Source organism: Balearica regulorum, chromosome 3 (assembly GCF_011004875.1).
Source record: "Balearica regulorum gibbericeps isolate bBalReg1 chromosome 3, bBalReg1.pri, whole genome shotgun sequence".
Classification (NCBI taxonomy): domain Eukaryota; kingdom Metazoa; phylum Chordata; class Aves; order Gruiformes; family Gruidae; genus Balearica; species Balearica regulorum.
In genome coordinates this window covers 112,796,248-112,818,252 of record NC_046186.1, presented here as the reverse complement: position 1 = coordinate 112,818,252, position 22,005 = coordinate 112,796,248, and the positions used below count along the sequence as shown (strand labels likewise).

Sequence of the window (22,005 nt, the reverse complement as noted above, 5' to 3'; positions counted from 1 at the left end):
GTATTCTTCAGGAGAGAATGAAACTACTGGCTACAGTGCTCCATGGGTCAGTGCATTACCCAGAGAAATCTGATGTTCCTCTGTCAAACAGAAACTGGATGCTATAGGCCAACACAGCCATATGTGAGGTCCTGCATTTCTACTAAAATTATTCACCTAAATAATGCAGAACTGAGAGGATTCAGCCTAAAGTCGATATGGAGAGATAATATGGTGACAAATACATTTGGCTTATGGCACAGAATTAGCACTAAGTTATAAATAAAAATTACTATAAACAACCCTCCCCCATTTGTTTGCATTTATATTCCAGCTCTTTTATCAGCATGATCAAGGTGTAAGGTCTTGCACCTGGAAAAACATGATCCAGGAGTGTGGCACAGACTGGGATCCACCTGGCTGGACAGCAGCTCTGTGGAAAGGGACCTGGGGGTCGTGGTGGACAACAACCTCAGTATGAGTGAACAGTGTGCTGCAGTGGCAAAGGAAGCCAACAGGATGCTGGGTTGCATCAACAAGGGCATCACCAGCAGAGATAAAGAAGTCATTATTCCACTCCACTCAGCACTTGTCAGGTATTCCACACCTGGAATACTGTATTCAGTTTTGGTCCCCACTATACAAAAAAGATGTGGAGAGGCAGGAGAGGGTCCAGAGAAGATGATCAAAGGACTGGGAAGCCTGCCATATGAGGAAAGGCTGAGAGAACCGGGTCTGTTCAGCCTTGAGAAAAGAACGCTTACAGGAGACCTCATCACCATGTTCCAGTACTTAAAGGCTGGCTGCAAAGAAGATGGAGACTCCTTTTTTACAACAAGTCACATGGAAAAGACCAGGGGTAACAGGCACAAGTTACTCTTGGGGACATTCCAGTTGGACCCAAGAGGAAAACTTTTCACAATGAGAACAATCAGCCATTGGAATAATCTCCCCAGGGAAGTGGTGGATTCCCCAACATTGGACACTTTTAAGATTCGGCTGGACGGAGTGCTGGGCCATCTTGTCTAGATGGTGCTTTTGTCTAGATGGAGCTCTGGTCAAGAGAGGTTGGACCAGGTGATCCTTGAGGTCCCTTCCAATCTGGTATTCTATGATTCTGTGATCAGGCGGCCAGGAGAGCCTGCCATTTCCTACTACCTTCCACCAAACTGCAGTAAAATGGCTATTTTCAGCTTTGAATTGACCTATCTTTTTCCTCCTTTTTGTGACCCAGAATCCTACAATTAGGTGCTCCACTCCTGCAGTGGCACTACATTTGATTGAAAGAATTCCCAGAGTTGACTGTCGGTTAGACCAAGGAACATGTAACACCTCTCTGGAGAGTGGACGTGACATGGCAGTGGTAGCAGCTTCTTTGATTTGAAGAGGATTTTACCGTTGTGACAGTTTAATATGATAGGATTTTGTTTCTGCTTCTTAGCTTCATGGCACGATGCCTCCTTTCATCTCTGATGGAAACAGGAGTTGTGCTGCTGTTGGCTGGGAATTTCTTGCTCAAAACTGAATGTAAGTAACTAAGGGGTCACAGTCTTGCTTTTAGTAAATGCATTTCTAGTACTTAGTAACCTTAGATGGATATTTTCTCATAAATTTGCCTAATTACTTATTGAATACATATGCTTTTGGACTATCTTATGGCAAAGAATGCATCAAGACGAGAACTATCTTCCTTGCTCATTCAAACCTGCCACCTGCTAATTTCATTTGGCAGTTCCTCATTTTCATATCAGAAGAAGCAGAAAACAATCATTCTCCATTCACTTCTTGCCATTCTGCTTTTGATTTTAAAGATGTCATGTACATGTCAGTCCTCTCTTTTTTTTCAGAGTGTACTGTCCTAGTCTAATTAGTCTTTCCATATCTGGAAGTGAATCTATCTCTAGCCTCCTTGTTACCCTTCCCTACAACTTGTCTGATTTCAAGATGTCCTTTTTGAGATGCACAAATGGAACTACACACAGTACTTAAGAGTATGCTTCACACAGATTTACAGGGTAGTATAAGGATATTTTCTGTTTACTCTGTAATACTACTTTAATTATTCTTAGGATTATATTTGCTTTCTGACTACTACTTTGGCAACGATTACTGTCAAATGTGTTTTAGAAATTAATATCCCCACATCCTCAAAGACTCCTTCCAAGAACTCCATACATATGATTTTAGACAGATGCCCTTATAAAAGCCATACTGACTTCTGCTCATTATATGATCCTCACCCATCTGTCCACTAATCCCAGTCTTTATCACAGTTTCTGATTCTTTGAGATTCTTTGTCAGTGTCACTGACTGGTATCTTCTGAAGGCATTTAAAAATTGGTACTGCTTCTGCCACCTTCCATGCCTTTGATACTGAAGCAGTCTGAACTAAGAAACCACATGCTAAAATTAGAAGTTCAGCTGTCATTCTTAGCATTCCTTCATGCTGTCAAGGACCCACTCAGTCAAAACAACTTTTGTTACTTTCTGCTATAATTTCTTCTGTAATGCTTGCATTTGACTTTACAGGCCATTTGGGATTTTATAGACCTCTATTGAATTCCCTGTAGGGTCTTTTTTCTCAGGCTGAAGGATACTAGTGTCCTTGGCTGCCATTATTCTCAAGCTATTCCATGGTCTTATTGAGCCTTCTCAGCTTTCTCTGAAGGCTTTATACTTCTGATGAAAGGTCAAAGCTTTACAAGGAGGAAAGTGGAGTGGGAAACTGCACAGAAGAGTTCCAACAACAACCACTGCTCCCAGAAATCATGTAAAGAGTTACTGAATCCTCTGTCTGCAGACACAATTTTATTCAGGGCCAGAAGAGTTACCACAGTCACTGGAAGCCTGAGTTTCCTTCTGCTGGGCACAATAACAGCTAACGTGGCAGAGCCAGGAGGAAAATGACAAGAGATCCCTCAGTTACACAGGATGTCAGATAAGGAGCAGAGCAAGAGCCTTGGCAGGAGGTGCTACAGAGGCAAAGGGCTGGAACTCAAAAGATCCTTAAGTTGTAAGGGAACTCAGGTGATCACTGGGTCCATCCCCTACTCAAAGCAGGGCTTACCTTCAAGTCAGATCCAGTTTCAAAGATTTATTGAGCAGCTTGCTCAATAACCTGTCAAGTTATGTTCTGAATGTCTCCAAGGATGAAGATCCCACTACTGTTTGACATCCTCCTGGTGATATCTTTTTCCCGTACAGCTAATTGCAATTTCCTTTGTTGTGGATTTTGTCAATTGCATCTCATCCTTTCACTGTGTACCTCAGAATAGTCTAGCTCAGTCTTCCCCATAGGTAGCAGAAGGCAAAACCAGGATCCCTTTTGATTCTTCCCTTCTTAAGGTCAAAGAAACTCCCTTCTCTCAGCCTTTCCCCTTATGGCATGTGCTCTAGCTCCCAGTCATCTTGGTGGCCTTCCACTGGGCTCACTCCAGTTTGTAGTTTTTCTTGTACCAGACAGAGCTTTCCCAACGTGATTTAACAAGTGCCTAACAGACGGAATAATCACTTCCCTTACATTGCTGGCTATGTGCTTCCTAATACAGCCCAACATGCAGTTAGCTGGCTTTATCACAAGGATAGACTACTGTTTCATGGTCAGCACTACAACATGTGTCTGAAGAAGCAGAGCTGCTCCCTAGCCAGTTAGTTGATCCCCAACCTGTACTGTTCCACATGTTTATTGCATCCAAAGTGCAGGACTTTGCACTTGACTTTGCTGAACATCATGAGGTTCTTGTACGCCCATCAATTTCTCTCTGAGTATCTGTACTACCCTTCAACACAACAGCTGCTTCTCCCAAATTGGTATCTTCTGTGAACTAGCTCAGAGTTTGCTCTGTCCCCCTGTCCCATCACCCAGGTCTTTAGTGAAGGCATTGAACACTATTAGCTCCAGTACTGTTCCCTGAGAGTTACCACTAGTGGCTAGCAACCAACTGAACTTTGGTTGCTGATCACAACCCTCTGACGCCCAGCAATCCAGACAATTTGCCACTAACCTTGTGGTCCACTTATTCAAACTATCTCTTTCCAATCTGGCTACAAAGACATTGTGAGAAACTGTGTAAAGTCAAGGTAGATAACTGTCACTGCTCTCTCCGCAGGTTGGTCAGGTGTGCTTTGTCCTGGATAAATCCATGCTGGCTCTTCCCAGCCCCCTTCTAATTTTTCATGTACCTGGACATGCTTTCCAAAAGTAGTTATTTCATAATGAGCGCAGCATCTCTCTTCAGCAAGAATATAATGCCCACCACAGCTATGCCTGCATACACCACTTCATTAAGAATTTTTTAGTTTGTATATCATGGACCTAAGGGTAGATAGAGGCTGACTTGCTACATTTTCTTGACAGTAACAGACCTAGCTTTTTGTGTCTGGATAGAACACAAAACCAAGGAAAGTGATTATGAAGCATGTGCATACATGAACAATATTATAGTTTTTTCCTAAAACTTCATGATAACCATTTGATGGAGTTTGAGGCTAGATGAAGAGACTTCAGGGAAGGCCGATGAAGGAACATAGGAAAAAGTATTAGATGACAGAGTAACATCTTTCATAAGATTTCCCTGATGCAGGAAGATACTCCAATTTCTCTCTGCTGGTTGAGAATAATGTATATGTCTGTCATCATGCACTGGGTAAAAAAAAGTTATGTATACTTAATTGTAACCTAAAAATCAGGCTCAAATCATGAAGCTACCAGACAGGACTAACCTCCAGTACACCCAACAGGTCTACACCACATGCAGACAGAGACCTATGAAATCAACCCATTATCACAGTGCCTGTAGTTGGCCTTACTTGGAAAAGAGCTTCCAAGTCATAGGGAAGCTGTGGTGGAAGACCAACAGTTTGGATAGGTCTCACTGGGAATTCTTCATAAACAAAGGAAATGTTGGCCATTCTGGAACCCTGGGAGGTAACAGGAAAGGTGCAAGGCAGTATATTTCATTCAGACTACCTGCACCATACAGCAATCACTCCACCTCTCTAGGGTCTAGAAAGAGAAGGGAGGCAATGGCTACAGATGCAGATCAGATCCTCTTCCCTATCTACAAGCTAAGCAGAGATCCATGGCACCCCAGTGAGAAGGCAGACAGAATTTTCCTTTGGAAGGTTATCAGAGTCACAGGAGAACATTATTGAAACAGTGGCAGAGCATGGATTGGATCAGCTTTGCCCCTTTAGGGCTGTTCAGACTCCTGAGCTTCCCACTGGCCCAGATTTAACCACAGAAAGGGATAAGAAGTAAATAAAATACATATAGTTTTGTGATTTGGATTTAGGATGAGAGTAATGTTGATAACACACTGATGTATGTTGTTGCTACTCAATGTTTACAAGTCAAGGACTTTTCAGCTTCTCAAACTGCCCCACCAGCGAGGAGGCTGGGGGTGCACAAGAAGCTGGGAGGGGACACGGCCAGGACAGCTGATCCAAACTGGACAAAGGGATATTCCATGCCATATGACGTCATGCTCAGTATATAACTTGGGGGAAGCTGGCTGGGGGCTGGGACCATGGCTCAGGAACTAGCTGGGCATCAGTGGTCTGCGCGTGGTGAGCAATTGCGCTGTGCATCACTTGTTTTGTATATTCTTTTATCATCATCATCACTATTATTATTATTAACTTCCTTTTCTGTCATATTAAACTGTCTTTATCTCAACCCTCGAGTTTTACATTTTTTTTTCTGATTCTCTCCCCTATCCCACTGGGGGAGGGGGCAGAGTGAGCAAAGGGTTGTGTGGTTGTTTTAGCTACCTGCTGGGTTAAACTACCACAAGATGCTAATGTCCATGAGGACAATAAAGCTTAATCGCACATTTTGTAGTCGCATGCCATGTTTTGGGCTGATGCCTCATAGAATGAGAGAGAAGCAGCCAATTGTGCAGAAATTGCCCATTAAACTGTCATGATACATCTTGTTGAATGCCTTCTCCTGGCCAAGGTTCAGGAAATGAATCACAGTCAATCCTGAAATATCAGGTGAAAAAGGTACCAAAACAGTTATGGATTGTTCAGATGCTCCAGCCTTGAATTCTTCAGGGCTCATCTAGGAAGATGGAACCTTTCAGCACACACTTCAGGCATGGTAAATTGTTCTTGCTCAAGTTTCTAATCTGCACTGTAATCCCCAACACAGTACTGAAGAATAATAACACCTCTTAAGTAGCAAGGGTCTCCTTTTGACAAGGGAATGCTCCTGATATCTGTTTGTAAGCCCTAGAAGGATACCTGGTGAGAAAACACTAAGCCTTTGATGAAAGACTTCCAAAAACTGGGCCAGCACAAGAGCACTCAGACTCCCTGGTTGTCCACAGGGAGTCTTTCCCAAATGCTCTGACAATATCTGGCATTGACTGGATCTGAAAGGAGGAGGTCCATATACAAAGCTCTTACCTTCCCACATCTGCTCTGGACGTGTACAAGCCAGCCATTCTATTACACAATCACAGGTGATGTGATCGTTTTTCTTGGGTAAAATACAATTCACAATCCACCAGCTGAGGAAATATGATGGGCTCCCAAGCAAAGGCCCCCCAGTTTCTATAATCTTGCAGGATCAAAGGTCACTATTCCTTTTCTGATACACATTGCAAAAAGATGGATCTTTGGGGAGAGAAGCCAGCCACCTCCCCAGCCATACCTGAAACTATCCCTCTACTAGTTGGACCCAGCATGCAACTGCAATAGAAAAGATTTTCATGTACCTTTCTCACATCCTATCTTCACTATGCCAGGGAAAAGGCATGTCTCTCTTGCTGTCAAGTAAGTCAGAAAACCCAAAAACGTTGCTCTAATGCCCATATCCTCCTACTGTGAAAGTACTAAGAGTTTGATCCTAACCATGAACCAATACTGACAATGATCCATTAAAGGGACAGGCCTGATGTCAGAGGCCCTAAGCTCAAGAAGTGCAAAAACAGAAGGCATAATTGAGATCCATCACATGACAGGTCAAGTCTGTTTCATTCTACCATCATTTTCTTTACCTATGCCTAGGCAAAGCTTGTGCCATCTATCATCAGAGAGTAGCGGTCTCCAGTCACACTTAGTCTTCAGTTACAACCTTGTATCTCTCTCTTCTGACGTGATCTCAGGGGCCCAGAACTGCAATAGCATCACCACTCAGCATGAAGTGTACTTAGGGGGATCTAAAATGGCAAGGGAAGGCAGAGGACTACTGACAAACACTTTTTGATGGCTTTTTGATAGATACCAATATTAAGAACTAGACACTTCCCATGGATCTAGAGCCACAGCGTGTGACCAAGTATGATCTTGGCAACCTTCACCGCCATGGGGAGTAGGTCCAGGAAGAACAGGCTCACTATCCCATCAGCTTCTGGACCCAGCTAAGATCACTGGCTAAGGAAGAGTGAAACTGCTGCAGACAGACAATGGAGTAATCCCCTTTTCTCCCCAAGGCAGGTGACTATTTAGATGCTGCAGAGCATCAGCTGTAGTCCTGAGTGTTAGTAATGTTATATTCATGCATTAAGGAAGATTATGATCTTCCCAGTCCCAGCTGGTAGGGGCAAAGACAGTAGTGTGATTACTTAATTGAGGCAAACGAGAGATAATCATGGTGGCTAACAAGTGCAAAAAAGAGAAAAAAAACCCCAACAATTACATAGGGGCAAGGGTGTGAGTAGGAGAATTGCAAAACTAGGAGACAGAGAGGAGAGAATTCATACGAAGACAGAAAACACCATAAGCCAGGCTAGAGGGCGGATGGAGAGAGAGAGAGAGAGAGAGAGAGAGATACAGAGATACAGAGATACATACAGCTCTGAGTGGTGGGAGAGGACTGGGGTTTTTTGTTGTTTTTTTGTAAACAACAATATGGAGAAGGAAGGATGGGGGGTGGGTAGAAAAGTCATGGGGTCACTGAGATGAAGTATCTGCATTGCCTTCCACCCCTAACCTGTGACAATGATAAAACAAGTCTGAAGATAGCAGATGCAGTTGCTTTTTCCTTCATGCAACAGTTAAGCTGTGCTGCACAATGTTGGTGAGGGCTAGAGGTGTATTTCACCCTTCTCCCTTTCCTATCCTTCACTAGTGTGCTTAGACAGATAATATCAGATGCTGATGGTGGCAGAGCTGAAGAAAAAGATTGCAAACTTCGGGGCATGGACTACTTGGAGCAAGGAGGACAGCAGCAGTGACCAGTTCCCTATTGTCTGACCCCATTTACAAAGGAGCAAGAAAAGAGGGGCTGACCCAGTATGGCTCTTCTTACATTCGTGTCTGGCCTCTTTCTAAAGCCAAAAACATCCAATGATATCCAGCATCCTGCAAAGCCAGAAGACACACATCAGGAGAAGTTAGAGAGATAATACATCAGAATGCAGACAGCGAGGGACGAGGGAGAAGTCAGAATAATCTTATTATTGGATGCTCACATGCAGCATTTATGCATCATTCTCCACTTCAAAATGATAGAAGTGGGAGAGGAAGGTTTTACCAAAACTTCATGCTACTGCAAAAGAAGCCAAAGCTTTACTTGGTACACGGAGATGGGAGCAATCAAAACTGCATTGGCACTGGATAAAACAGAGGGAAAGTCTTAGGAATAGAACAGAACATTGTAACTGTAGTTTATCACTTCATGGGCTACGTACATCTTGAGTATGCAATGTTGGCAAGTCCCCACCTCACAAAGGTACAATTGGACAAGGTTCAGAAGAGGACACAAACCAAAGGTGTGGAAAGGTTTCCTTCTGGGCAAAAAGCAAGTAAGTAGACTAGGATCCTTCAGTCTGGGCAAAAGAGTAACTGAAGAGCAATATCATAGAGGTCTGTAGATTCTGTGTTGCTGGGACGCAGGAGAGGGACCAGCATTCATAGTTTTGTCTGAGATGTAAGGGGCATTAAATAAGGCTGGCAGGTGACAAGTTTAGAACAAACAGAAAAAAGTAGTTCTTCTCACAGCAAGCACTGAAGCTGTGGTGCCTACCTGTCACATGGTGGATGCTAAAGGTTTACATGAAATCAGGAGGAGACTGGACAAATTCATGGAAGACAAATTAAGCGCTATGAAATACAGAGATGTTTTTGGTTTAGGAGATTCTTGAGCCTCAGGGATCCTTGATCCTTGAGCTTTGAGAGTTTTCTGGGGAAATGTCACTGAATGCTCATTCTCTCATAATCGTCCCACAGCCAACACTGTGGAAAGATACATGCTACTAGGCCAGGCAAATCTTTTCTCCAGCCCAGTGAAGCTGCCCTTTCATCATAATTTCTCTCAAAGAGGAGAACTCAGAGATTGACTAGAGCTGGGTAGCTATATGAAACACCAAACCTGTCAAGCTACAGGACAGCAGAGTCATAATCCTCACCTGGTGATCAGCATACACCTTAGATTGAAATATATTGAAGAGTTAAGAAGGGAAATGGTGAATTGTAACATCAAATTATATTCATATATGTTTTATTCTGTTTTCTTATTTCTAATCTTGTTGTTCCGATTTTTAAATAAATCATTACTTTAATATATTCGTAGACATATTTCCCCAATTTCCTTAATTTCCCTGAGGGTCTGGAACTGGTGACAAATTCAGATGCCATCTGATATCCTTTTTAATCTTTCACAGTAATAAATCCAGATAAATCAATATAAAGATAAATCAATATAAACACATCTCTGGAGCTGAGACGTTTGGAGAATTTGCTGGCTGGAATAGGCCTCCAAGTCAAGTCAGAACAATCAGTGTTTGGTGGCAAGGTGCCAGACTTTTGTGGGGAGTTCCCTTTTGGAGGGAGATGCACCTGCAAGAAACTGAAGGCAGAGAGGCAATTCACAGCTTCAAACAAATCCCCTACTGTGAAATTGCTGTTCATGATTTGTACTGCACTAAAATTGTCTGGCAACATCTCCTTCCATTTCCATCTCAAGGGTGGCTTTTCAGTACTGTTAGGACACAATTACTTTAAACTGGAATAGAATATAGGAGTATGTAGGTTCAAAAGAAGCTTTGGAGATCCCTAATCCAACCATCTGCTCAAACTGGGGCTAACTGCAAAGTCAGATCAGGTTCCTCATCCAGTCGACTTTTGGAAATCCCCAAAGATGGAAATTCTACAGTTCCGTACTTTAATGTGCTGGTTTTAGCTGGGATAGAGTTAATTTTCTTCACAGTGGCTAATATGGGGCTGTTTTGGATTTGAGCTGAAAACATGTTTTTGTTATTGCTGAGCAGCGCTTACACAGAGCCGAGGCCTTTTCTGCCCCTCACATCACCCTGCCAGCAAGTAGGCTGGGGGTGCACAAGGAGTTGGGAGGGGACACAGCTGGGACAGCTGACCCCAACTAACCAAAGCAATGTTCCATACTATATGACATCATGCTCAGCATATAAATCTGGGGGAAGAAGGAAGGAAGGGGGGCATGTTTGAAGTGATGGCATTTGTCTTCCCAAGTAACTGTTATGTTGTGATGGGACCTTGCTTTCCTGGGGATGGCTGAATACCTGCCTGCCCATAGGAAGTGGTGAATGTCTTGCTTTGCTTGCGTGCGTGGCTTTTGCTTTACCTATTACACTGTCTTTATCTCAACCCACGATTTTTCTCACTCTTACTCTTCTGATTCTCTCCCTCATCCCACCAGTGGGGAGGGAGCTAGCAGCTGTGTGGGGCTCGGCTGCCGGCTTGGGTTAAACCACGACACTTAAGAACTCTCGTTCTGATTCCCCCCCCCCCTATATTTAGTCACAATTTCCTTTGCTGCCTCTGAGAAAAGTCTGCCTCTATTCTCCCTAGAACCGTCCTTGAGGCAGTGGAAGACAGCAATCAGATCCCCTCTTTCACTTTTCTTCTCCGGACTAAACAAATCCAGCTCCCTCAGCATCTCCTCAGTCCACCTCCATCCCTCTGTAGCCCTCCATCTTAGTGGCAAATGTTATTTTTCAACTGTACTATCCAGAAAGTATTTGTCCTTTTTTTTTTTTTTTAAACTTTTTTAAAAAGTTGTGGTTGCACTGTTGGAGAGAGTTTGCTAGAACACCCTCCTATGATTTTCCCACTCATTTGATGCACTATCAACAGGAGCAGACACTCATATAAGACTGCACAGATCTGTTAATAAAATGTTGTTTTCATCACTCTGGCTTTAATGTACAGAGAAAAACATTGTGATAAAAAAGGGATGTAGAATCTAGTTGCCTCAGTTATATTGTGTTAGTTGAGCTGCTGTAACTGATCACATATATGCTGACAGCAAACCGTGAACGGGAGAAAAAAATGTTAAGATGAATATTAAAGAAAAAGATAATAATCGCTAAGGTCCAAATGAGTCTGCAAGAAAACAAAGAGGTTGGTGTGCACTGTTCAGTTGTTGGCATAGGCTCTTTGCAGACTTTGGCAAGCTGTGCTAAAAGTTCGTCACATTTGGAGTATCTATCTCAAAAGTTTTGTGTTTTAATGAAAGCCAAAAGTACTCTGTTGCTTGGGAAGAGCTTTCTGGTCTGGAGTACAGGATTATTTTGGACAGGGTGGTGGAAGGAGAAGAAAAAACTTCTGAGATGTTGAAGAACTGTACAGTCCAACCTTTTTCTCCTTGTCCTAGGAAAGGTATTCCTCAGCCAGATATGAACATGTGCATGGAAATGTCAGAAAATCCAAATGCCAATCCGGAGTGCCATGCATCAGACTGGTAACAAAGAAAGGCTCCTACCTGATAGTCTGGCTTGGTGAAGTAGTCTAGGCTTGCAATATGATCCAGAAAAAGGTGGAACTCTGAAGGCATGTGTTTTAGCAGCATTCGGTGTTCATACTTTTCTTTTATCATGCCAACCTGCTCCTGGAAAAAAAGAAAATATCTCGGGTATCTCAGATATCTTTATTTGTCAAAAGGAAAGCTCAGCCTTTCCACTTCTGTTGTTTGCTTTGCAAGAATAAAGTCAAAGTCGCTTGATCAAATATGATTAACAATGTGATGAAAAAATGTCTAGCTACTCCAAACAAGACAAGGTCCACACTGAGCATAAGAACACACAAAAGCAGGTTAGCATCTTGCAGCAAGATCTGTGAAAAGCAGACTCTGGCTTTAATTCAGCAAAAAGCTGCACTGAGCTGCAGGGGGAATAATAAGTCATAATAATAAAAATGTAGCATCCTATCTTAAGCACAGATGCCAGGTTTCCTACCTTATCTTTGATCTTTCGCCATGGAAGCTGACCAACCGCAAACTCCACCAACATGTAAAAGAGGGACCAGAGATCATCATGTCTACCCATCTCCTGGAGAAAAGAGAGACGAAGACTGAGGAGCAAAGTTCCATGCTGCTCAGTACTCCAGGTGTGCTCTCCAGATGAGCTACCTCATTTTAAAAAGCAAGAAGAGAAGTCATACTTCCCATTCAATGATTAAAGAAGCCAGATTAAAGACTAAAGATGCAGAATTAAGCATTTATTAAACTTGGCAATGTCAATATAGTCACCTGAATAGTCATTTGTTTTCCTTTTTGTGAATATATTAGGAAAGAGTGTTTTATCTATACAATGAAGCACAAGTTTTCCATAGGACTCTCTCTCACTCAGTATATAGAAATGGAATATTTATTAATGGGATGTGGAATAACCTAGATTAAGGAAAAACACACCAAAACTATGTGTAGAAAGTCTTTTTTATTATTATTTTTAAGCTAAATATAATTCAAACTGTTTTCACAAGACAGCATTTACTCAAGCACTTTTGCAAAACACTCATCATCAAGCACCACAACAATTTATGGATTTATAACATTTCCACATACCACTCTCCTCCTGGCCTAGTAAATGGGAAACTGAAACATGGGGATTAAGGCTGAAGTTGTCAAAGCACACGAAAGCATTTTTAATGCTCAACATCCAATGTCTAGAACATGATTTCTCAGAATAGCATGCATTATACAGCAATTTTTGTGTCTAAATATACCTTCAGCTGATGCCAGCTACAGCTGACACTATTCAGCTCTTCCAAAAATTATAGCTCAGGTTTCTCCGTGACTCCGAGGAAACAGAATGGATTCATGATGGCATTCAACTGCCCTCCCCACATCACACTTTCCACCGTCTGCAGACAATAACTTCTTTCCCTAAAAAAACTTGAAACTTCCTCATATGTCACAGGTCATCCTACAGACTCATCCCAAATAAGGCCAGAAACCTGGAGGAGGGCTGATAGTTTCCATCTGGCAAGCACTTAGCAGCAGAACCAGAGGACTTATGGTCTATGGTCTACACAGGAACGTTACTGAAATAGGACAAATGAGTGTTTTGCGAAGAATGTTCGATGAGACTTCTAGAAGCGTTTAGAATGAAACAGGCCAGATAGATAGTATGTAAATAATGGCTCTTTTCAGGAAAAAATAAACCTAGCTTTCACTAGGTGGCTCTTTACCTGATGGCATGATATTAAAAATTTCAGGTGGAGAATGGATTCGGGGACCTGGCACTTGGTAATTCACAGCCAACTTCTGCTAGAAACTAGCAGCAAGCAGCCTGGCACTTAACCTGATTTCCACTTTAATGTGTTTGTGGGGTCTTTTTTCCCCTTAAAAGTGTCTGATAAAGCAATAGTTACAATTATTAAGGCTGCCAACCAGAGAGCATCCAATAACTGAATCATAATTTTGATTTTACAGTCAACAGCCTTAACCACCTGATTCATCTGATATACTAACTTCTGTAAGTAACAAACCAGAACTCACACCTCTCACTCCTCTGCTCATGAAAACAGGTTTTTGAGGAGAAATAACCTTGCTCTTAATTCCTTATAACCCAAAAATACTCACTCGGTTTTTGTGTGCATTCACCGAAGCGTAGCGAACCGTTCCTCGAAAACCAGCAACATTGCGAGGCTGAAGGGAGACAACAGAAAATCTCAGAGACAGAGCAGATTAATAAATCCCCTGTGCAGCTAACTCCTGAGAACTTCTTGTCTATACTGTTATTCCGTATGTACCCAAAGCTCTTACTGCCTTCATCTGCTCTAGCAGCCAGCTAAACAGACAGCATTCGCCAAATCTGCATTTCTAGAAAATCTTATTTTACAGAGAGGCAAGGTGGTTACAGTGATAGGTTAGAGTAGTAATAGTCTAGGCATAGAGTTAAGAACATTATCCAAGATCATATTTTCCTTCTTAAACTCCAGGTCAAGGAAAAAGCTAGTAAAGAAGTGCAAGTGCAAAACTGAGTCATGAATAACGTGAGCTAAGCAAAGCCTGAGGGCAGCCTGGTCAGGACAAGAACAGGGATCCCCTACTCTGACACAGGGCAGATGACCATACACATTTGCTCACACTGCTTGTCAACATCCTCTGTAAGACTTAAACAAATTAAGAACCTCTGACTTTCAGAGTTCTTGCTGTTTTCCACATTCTTCCCAGTATATCCTAAACCATGTATCTTTATTTTCTCTTTCTCTGATTCTCTTGCTCTTTGCATCCTGGTGAAGTGAAGGTTTGATATAGTGGCCTTGGGAAGAAGGCAGTCCTTCTGTGACTGTTCCTCTGAGCTGGAGGTTTTCTGTGTTCTGGGGGCTGAGCAACACTTCCAACTCTTTCCACTGCTGCCTCCACAAGAACATTAGACCATGTGAGTTCACTTACTGAAGATGTCATTGTTCTGAAAAAAATGCATTTAAACAATGACATCCACCAAATCCTTTCAGCTTAGCTAGAAGCACCAGAGTTAACGGCAGTGCTTTCAAAATTCATGTAGCAAACCCAGGTTCAGGCCCAGACATCTTCCATCATAAGGCTAAGGTTGTGCAAAGAACTAAACATACGCATAATTAAAGATCAAACTCTTGCAGAAATTTGAGCACATTAATACCAACTCTAATTGGGTAACTTGTCCCACTTAGGTCAGTTGATTCATGTTTGTTCTTTCAGCTGTGCCTATGCTTTCAGAACTAAGCCTAAAACTCTCTACTTTGATTCTAGGGCACCCTTCTGTCAGTTTAAATACGTACAATTCAGTTGCTTCCTTTTGGGTACAGGAAAGTTGCTCTGAGTTTCAATACTCTCAGAAAGAATAAAACTTTGAATGTTTTTTTAAACGAGTTCACCATCTCACTAACACACACCTGAATGCTGTATAATGCAGCTCTTAAGTTATAGTGACTCCAAGCAAAAAAAAAAGCTACAAGTCTAACTTACAACTCCTTTATGTTAATCAAGTACTCCACAAGGAGAATCCATGTGCATATCCCATGCACATAATGCAGCATTTAATCTTGTAGTACCCCAGCTTGAGCTATAATTTACTTAATTAGCAGCAGGTAATAGTTGAGATATTATATTCATGATCATGTACTTCATTGCTCTGGGAGCATACATTTAGGATTCCCACTGCCAAATGACTGCAAAATATTTTTCAGAATTCCAGTAAATTCACTGATGTGAGTTCCTGAAAAGCAGAATACTGGCCACTGGAATACATCTGTTGGAATCGGCCATCACCGTGAAGTCCTCTACATATCAAAAGCAAGAGGACATTTCTCTTTGCCATTATGAGTGGAAGCTAGTGTGTTTGGATACTTTCCATGAGCCATAAAATAAGAGCGCATTGTGAACAATTCTAGTGTGTAGCACGTAATGTTTTCAGAACAAATATGGTTCAATATTGGCAGTCCATGGGAGTTTGTCTTTCGTGTTCTTCTCCTACTTCAATGTCTTCTGTTACCAACTATGTATGTACTGAACCAAGTACCACGTGTGCTGTTTTCAGTATGGTTGGCAATGTCTCTGAAAATCTTTTTAGATCAATAGTTACTATTTCTGGCAGACAGGCTATCTTTGCAGTCTTTAATTAGATCTATTCTGAAACCAACGCTAGGCAGTTTGGAAATGTATTCCACTCCTCTTTCAGAAACAAAGCAAAAGCCCAGCCATCTTTTAACTGTGCGTCTGTCCTACAGCCAACATGAAAGTTTGCCAAGCCAGTCCTGTAGCTGAACCCAAAGGGCTCGCTCTCCAGTCCTCTCTTGTGGTACCCCAGCAAAGGCAGAGCACTGCAACTGAGCAAGAGTTTGCAATTGTTCTGTCAGGATGTTTGGAGCTTTGAACAAAATGGGCAGATGCTAACTGCATTAATAGCATCTTTTTCTCATAAAGGTTTCACCTCTTTTAACCATATTTCACTGCCCTGCCAGTCACAAGGCAATTAGTCATGCCTTTAGACTGTGTCACTAATCACTGCAATCAAATATTTCCATGGCTGTGGAGATACTTTGTTTTTCATCCAAACAGGTCCTGCCTGAGCATTTATTGTAGCACATGGTGTATCCCCAACTATTATTGACTTTTCTTCTGAATTTATCAACATTAATTTTCCAGATGATTTCTTTACACACTTCATTTCTTCCAGTTAATAAATTTCATCCCACCACTGCATTGTCCAGCAGTGGTAAAGAGCCTGGATAAAGCATCCTTACTGTCTAGATCAGTCCACATTGGTCCACATTTGACACAGAACTGAAATTGTAACAGTTAGGGGCTTCAGACTATGGAATCATACATAACCCAACTGATTTGAATCCCCAAAATGATAAGAAGGTAATACGCTAGCAAGCTGAAATACAATTTGAAACCACACATGATTTATTTTTTAATTTTTCCACATCAGTATTACTATAAAAAAATGTTACACAGGGTAAAGCAAATCTCTTCCTGCATTCAGATTGTGTCTAGCACAAAGCTAAAGTAATTTATTACACAGAGCTGTCAGGGCAATGACAGAGATATGAAGTACATTGCATTGTGTTAGAAGCTTGGTTTAAAATGAGTTTTAGCTTGGGAGAATGTGTTAGATCACTACCACAGAGCAAAAATTATACTCTGTGTTCCTTTCAATATATTAGCAATGTACACTACCTCACAGACAAAAACAGAATTAGGTAACAAGACCCTGTACGAAGTGGATGCATTGTTCCAAACTGTGCTCTTTGCACCCATCAGCTTTTCATCATTCTCCAGTTCACACACTCATGATCATTTGTATTTTAAGCGCCAACAGTGTCTCCCTTACGATTCACGTGCAGTCTGTCTTTCCTGTATATGCTCCCTTTATTTCAGGAGTGCTGGTATTTCCTCATTAATCTGAATCCCTGCTCCTTACACCACGTTCATACATAGAGATTAAAATTTTTCCTCTTGCCTCACGGGTCCCTAGATTGGTATTTTGAATGTCCCAGTTTCCAGCTTCCTTCCTAAAAACTTATATTTGGATGCACTATTTTCCTCCTGCTCTTTCTTACGCCTGCAGTATTCTCATGTAACATGACTGCTGGTTCCTCCTCAACTTTCTGGAAGCCTGTGCAAACAGCTCAGGAGATCCACCACCTTTGTCCCTGGCATGCCTGCTGTCATCTAGGATCATTAACCCACCTCTCCTGGAAACAGGAAAAGGATTTCCAGCAGTAAGAAAATGAAAAGAAAGTTAGTGCAGATCAAAGAGAAGGTGGTAAAGAGAGAGAGGAAATGCCACAGATCATGGGGAAGCACTTGGAGATATATCTTGGATTGAAATGACTTGTTGGAAAAGTTGTGATAAGAAGGAAAAGTGAAAGGAAGCTTTAACTGAAGTAAAAGGAAGTATCTCTGTGACTTCTAGGAATCTCCTGCTTCCATCAGTTAGGCTCATGGGGGAGATGCAGGGATATGCATCTCCACCTCTTCTCTGGAGACAAATTCTGCACCTCTTATATACGTTTTGACTTGCTTATTTAAACAGCAGCACTTTGTAGAATCATTAATGACAGCACCATATTTTAGCTCAATGAGGAGTCAAAAACGAATAGCAGAAGCTGGAGCCAAAAAATTAAGATGAGAGAACTCCCCTCCCCTTGCCTCTGAAACCACAAAAGTGCCAAAATCACAGTCTCTGGCACCACCCAAATGTCTGCCAGCCCCTGAGGCAGAATCCCAAGTGTTCTAGGCCTCTGCATCACATTTAGGTAGCTGTCACGATCCTGCTGAAAAACAAACATATCATGAGGGAAAAAAGAAAACCAGGTGTAATTCGGACTTCCATATATAACAAAAGCACAAAACAAAATGAAAACCCAGAAGCATGGTGATGGCTCACTCACAACTCATAGCAGAGATGGTTACGAGCAGCGGATGGGAAGCCAACGCATCAAACACAGCCTCAAAAGAAGAGCCCAAAAGAACTGTAAAACAGAGAGAAACCCAAAGAAAAACATGAAAAAAACAACAAAATGAGAAAAAAATTAAACAGAAATGAATTAAAAAATCAATTCAATATTGCATCCCTCCAGAAACCTGAGTCTCTTGTTCAGCTGTTGCCATCTTCCAGCATCCTTCCCAGGGCTGTTGGCGCACGCTGTATTTAGTTTCAGACACAAAGCCTTGAGTGAGCCTTCGTGGTCTGTGAGTGCTCTGTAAAGTGGTGAGAGGGGTCCCTCTAGAGACTAACTTCCCCCTGCTCACATATCACACCTAATAGTATCAAAACCAAAGTTGAGAGCAGAGATGCATACATCCTAACCACAGGTCAGTTGTATGCTTCTACCGTGATTTTCCTTCCTAAAATTATCTGATACCCACACCTCCCTTCCTCCCCCGATCAAACTGATCTAATAACCAGCAAGGGGATTTGCTCTTTTTCATCTCTTGCCCTTTTCACTTAGAGCAAGATCTAACGTTAGCATGTAAGGTTCTACAAATGAACAGAGATGTCCCCTTCCCCTTTTGAATTGTCATGGTTCCAAGATATTTGACTTTTTCTGCAATCACCACCTTCCTTTCTCACCAGCAAACTCCATACAATCACTGGCTTGCCGACTTTACAGGCTTCACAGCTGCAAACTTCAGGCCTCTTCCCCCTTCTAGTGCTCCACCTAGAAATAGCGGGGTCTCTGCTGCCTGTGGCGGGATGCAGCATGGAGGTTTGAAAGGGAGCAGAATGAAAGGCAGTGCTGCTTTTAGGCCACGTGAGCAGTCACTGTATCTTAAGATGTGAATTGCACAGTATGGAAACATGAGTGCCACCCTGATCAGAGGCAAGAGTTAATATTATAATATATTATATAACCTTAATTCAGTAAACTGAGGAAAGACCTCGGCTGAGAGATACTTATTCCAACAGAAATCAACTAATCAAAAGCAATCAACCCAATGGAGTTTCTTATTTGAGCCTCAGTACTCAGTATTCCTCTTCCCTAAAAATGTGCAAGTTCTAATTCTGTAGATTTTGCACAAAATTTAGTTTTGAGAAAGTTACTTAATAGTCTCTTATTACTCTTTCCAAAACAAAAGACCCAAAGGAGATGAGTTAAAATGCCATCTTTCCTTCTTTACTTTAGAAGAATTCAAAATTTCCAATGGATTTTAATATCAGAAAAAAACAAGGTAATAATTTTGTCTTTCTGAATAGCATGTGCCAACCATCTCATCATGCGATTCCTGTGCCAGAACTTGTGCTGGAGAAGAGGATGCCTTGCTCACATTAGAAACAGATAAGAATGAACATTATTTTATCAGAAGCTTATTGCAGCTGTAATCCTATTATTCAATTATCATTCCATTATTAACAGGAGAATTTTGACCTCAGAGCTGCACTTGTTTCTTACATGCATGGTCCCATAGGAGAACAAGTAGCACAGAACATCCCCATGGAAAGCATAGGGAGTGCTAAGTAAGAAAGACAAATTTTTCATGCGCTGTAACACAGAGCAGGGGAACCACTGAAATGGAAATGCTTTGCAGACTGTTGTGGAGTGTTAGTCACATCTCATTTGGGATTTACAACTCATAATGCTTTCCTGGAGTCAGATGGAGAAGATGGTCCTTTTCTATCAAAACGAAGAAGACAAAAGACAGTCGTGGCACTCACTGAGATGCAGCAAAGCTGAGTTCAAATCTCTCCACCCCTTGGACAGACATGAAAGCCATACCTCCCTCCTTCCAGTGTACACCCCCTAAGCCACAGGGTGCTTTGAGATGCAAGTCTAAGAACATCCATGTTGAAAAGGATCCTTTTTGCATAGAATAATCGAATATTTATTACCAAGAGAGAGAAAGTGAGTGACACGCACTCTGTGACCTGGCAGCAAACACACTTACCTGACGGAGGGGAGACTTGACCTGCAATCCAACTCAACATTCACTTGCCCAAGGAGTGAAGCCCCTGTTCCCTCACCACTGGACACAGTAAGAGTTTTCTGTTCCTCTCTCTGTAGTCCAGTGGGAAAAATAATCAGAGCTTCAAGTGGAACAGCATCGACCAGAAGGAATGACACATTCAGATGTATTCTATCCCCCCTGCACCTTGGCAGTAAAGGCACTCGGAAATGGAAAATGGGATCTCAGTTCCCTGCAGGCATATATGGGATTTGAGCCTGAGCTGTCCTTCCTTTTCCCTCACTGCCGTAGCACAAGAGCTCTAACCAGAGAGCTGCTATATAAAGTAAAACCAACAACCTGATGTAGATGATCTGAGGTCACCCTCACTGAACCAGGGCTTCCAGGGGAGGCAAGCAGAGAAACAGCTAGTTATAACAAGATACAAGAGTCCCTGCTTGCTAAGAGATTTTCAAATCCATCAGCTAGTCTGCTTTTCGTACATTTAATTTCAACTGCACTGGCTTTCTGTAGTTGTAATGTTTTAAATCAGAACATGAACTCCCTTCTCAAGTCCAAATTTGCTACTCCAACAATGAAAGTAACAAGAACTTCTGCATAATTTTCAGAATGACCTGTTTTATAACTAACCCATTCCCAAAGAAACAGCATTTCTATAATATATTAAACATGCAATATTTTTAAAGACATAGGTCTATTTTTTTCCTTTTCCTCATCTCTGTGCAAACCAATATGACTATGCTGTGCTTTTGCCTTTTCTCCAATTACATTTTTACAATACAAAGTTTGAGACAAAAATTATCTCCTCCCTAAGCTAATATAGTACTCCAAGTAGTGCAGCTCCACAAATCTGTTTATTCTACTGCAAAATGTTCATCTCCTACATAACATTACAGTTTTAAATATATTTCTACTACAAAGTAAGTATAAAAGCTACTGGGCTTCTATGTCTGAATATTTGGGGTCTTACAATGTAGGAGTTAATACCCTTCATTTTATTTTATAGCTCATTTTCCAGTGGGGGGAAAACTACTTAGTAGAAAAACATACCATACTCTCCTCTTCCAGTACCTTGTTCACTGCAGCGAAGTTTATTTTTAACACTATGCACAGACATTTAGAAAGTAAAATACCTTTTTCTCAATTAGCTGACACATTTCTGCAGCCTTCATCATGCTCGTCTGAACAGGCTATGCACTGTTCTGCCTACAACATCTTCTCTCTGCCCACTGACTCACAGAGCCGCCCTCGCACATGTACAGTATCTTCAGCAAGGCACTGCAAACTACTGCAGTGCAGTCTGAGCCACGAGGAGACCGAGATCTAATCAATGGGCTGCAGCTGACTAAGCTTAAAAAAAAAATGCTTGCTGAGCATAACAGCCCAGTGTCAGATCCTGCAATGGGAGAGAGACTCCAGGAAAAAAACATAGCCTCTCCTCTATTTTCAAATAAATAATTAAGACCAAGCTGCTAAATCCTCAACCACTTTCAATTATTATTTGTGGAGCCACAGGGAACATGTTTCTGAAGGCAGGGTGTCACAGACAGAAGAAAAGTAGAATGCTTTCTGTACTGCACAAAACTAGCAGACCCTGAACAAAGACCAGTAATGACGAAGGATTTACCGTCCAAAACCTGACCTACATTAGCACAGAAGACCTTCATTACTCCGAACACCTCCACTATACAAGCATATGTTGTTCATCACATTATCTGTATAACATTTTTTACGTCTATTTTTCCCTCCAAGTTCAAATTTTCTTCTCAGCCCTAGTTCTCCGTATCAAACACATTCTGTTAGTCTAGCTCTCTGCTCTAAAAATTAATGCAAGATGAAAATTTTGACTTATGCACTTTCTGTAGAAGATATTTCCACAAGTTTAAAAAAAAAAAACAAACCACAAAAAACTTTTCAATTCA

At 41.7% G+C, this 22,005-nt stretch overlaps 1 protein-coding gene across 5 annotated transcripts in view; it reads right to left on the bottom strand.

The window, feature by feature from the left end:
* TTBK1 (tau tubulin kinase 1) overlaps positions 1–22,005 on the bottom strand; it is a 119,875-nt gene that overhangs the window by 45,752 nt on the left and 52,118 nt on the right. For 4 of the 5 annotated variants that reach the window (XM_075749513.1, XM_075749515.1, XM_075749514.1 and 1 more), the window contains 3 exons: positions 13,769–13,834; positions 12,141–12,233; positions 11,669–11,794 (listed from right to left, as the gene is read on the bottom strand). In XM_075749513.1, coding sequence (XP_075605628.1) covers positions 11,669–11,794; positions 12,141–12,233; positions 13,769–13,834 — 285 coding nt within the window. Of the gene's footprint in view, positions 1–11,668; positions 11,795–12,140; positions 12,234–13,768; positions 13,835–18,069; positions 18,151–22,005 lie in introns of those variants that run through there. The other variant, XM_075749516.1, reaches the window with a different exon arrangement.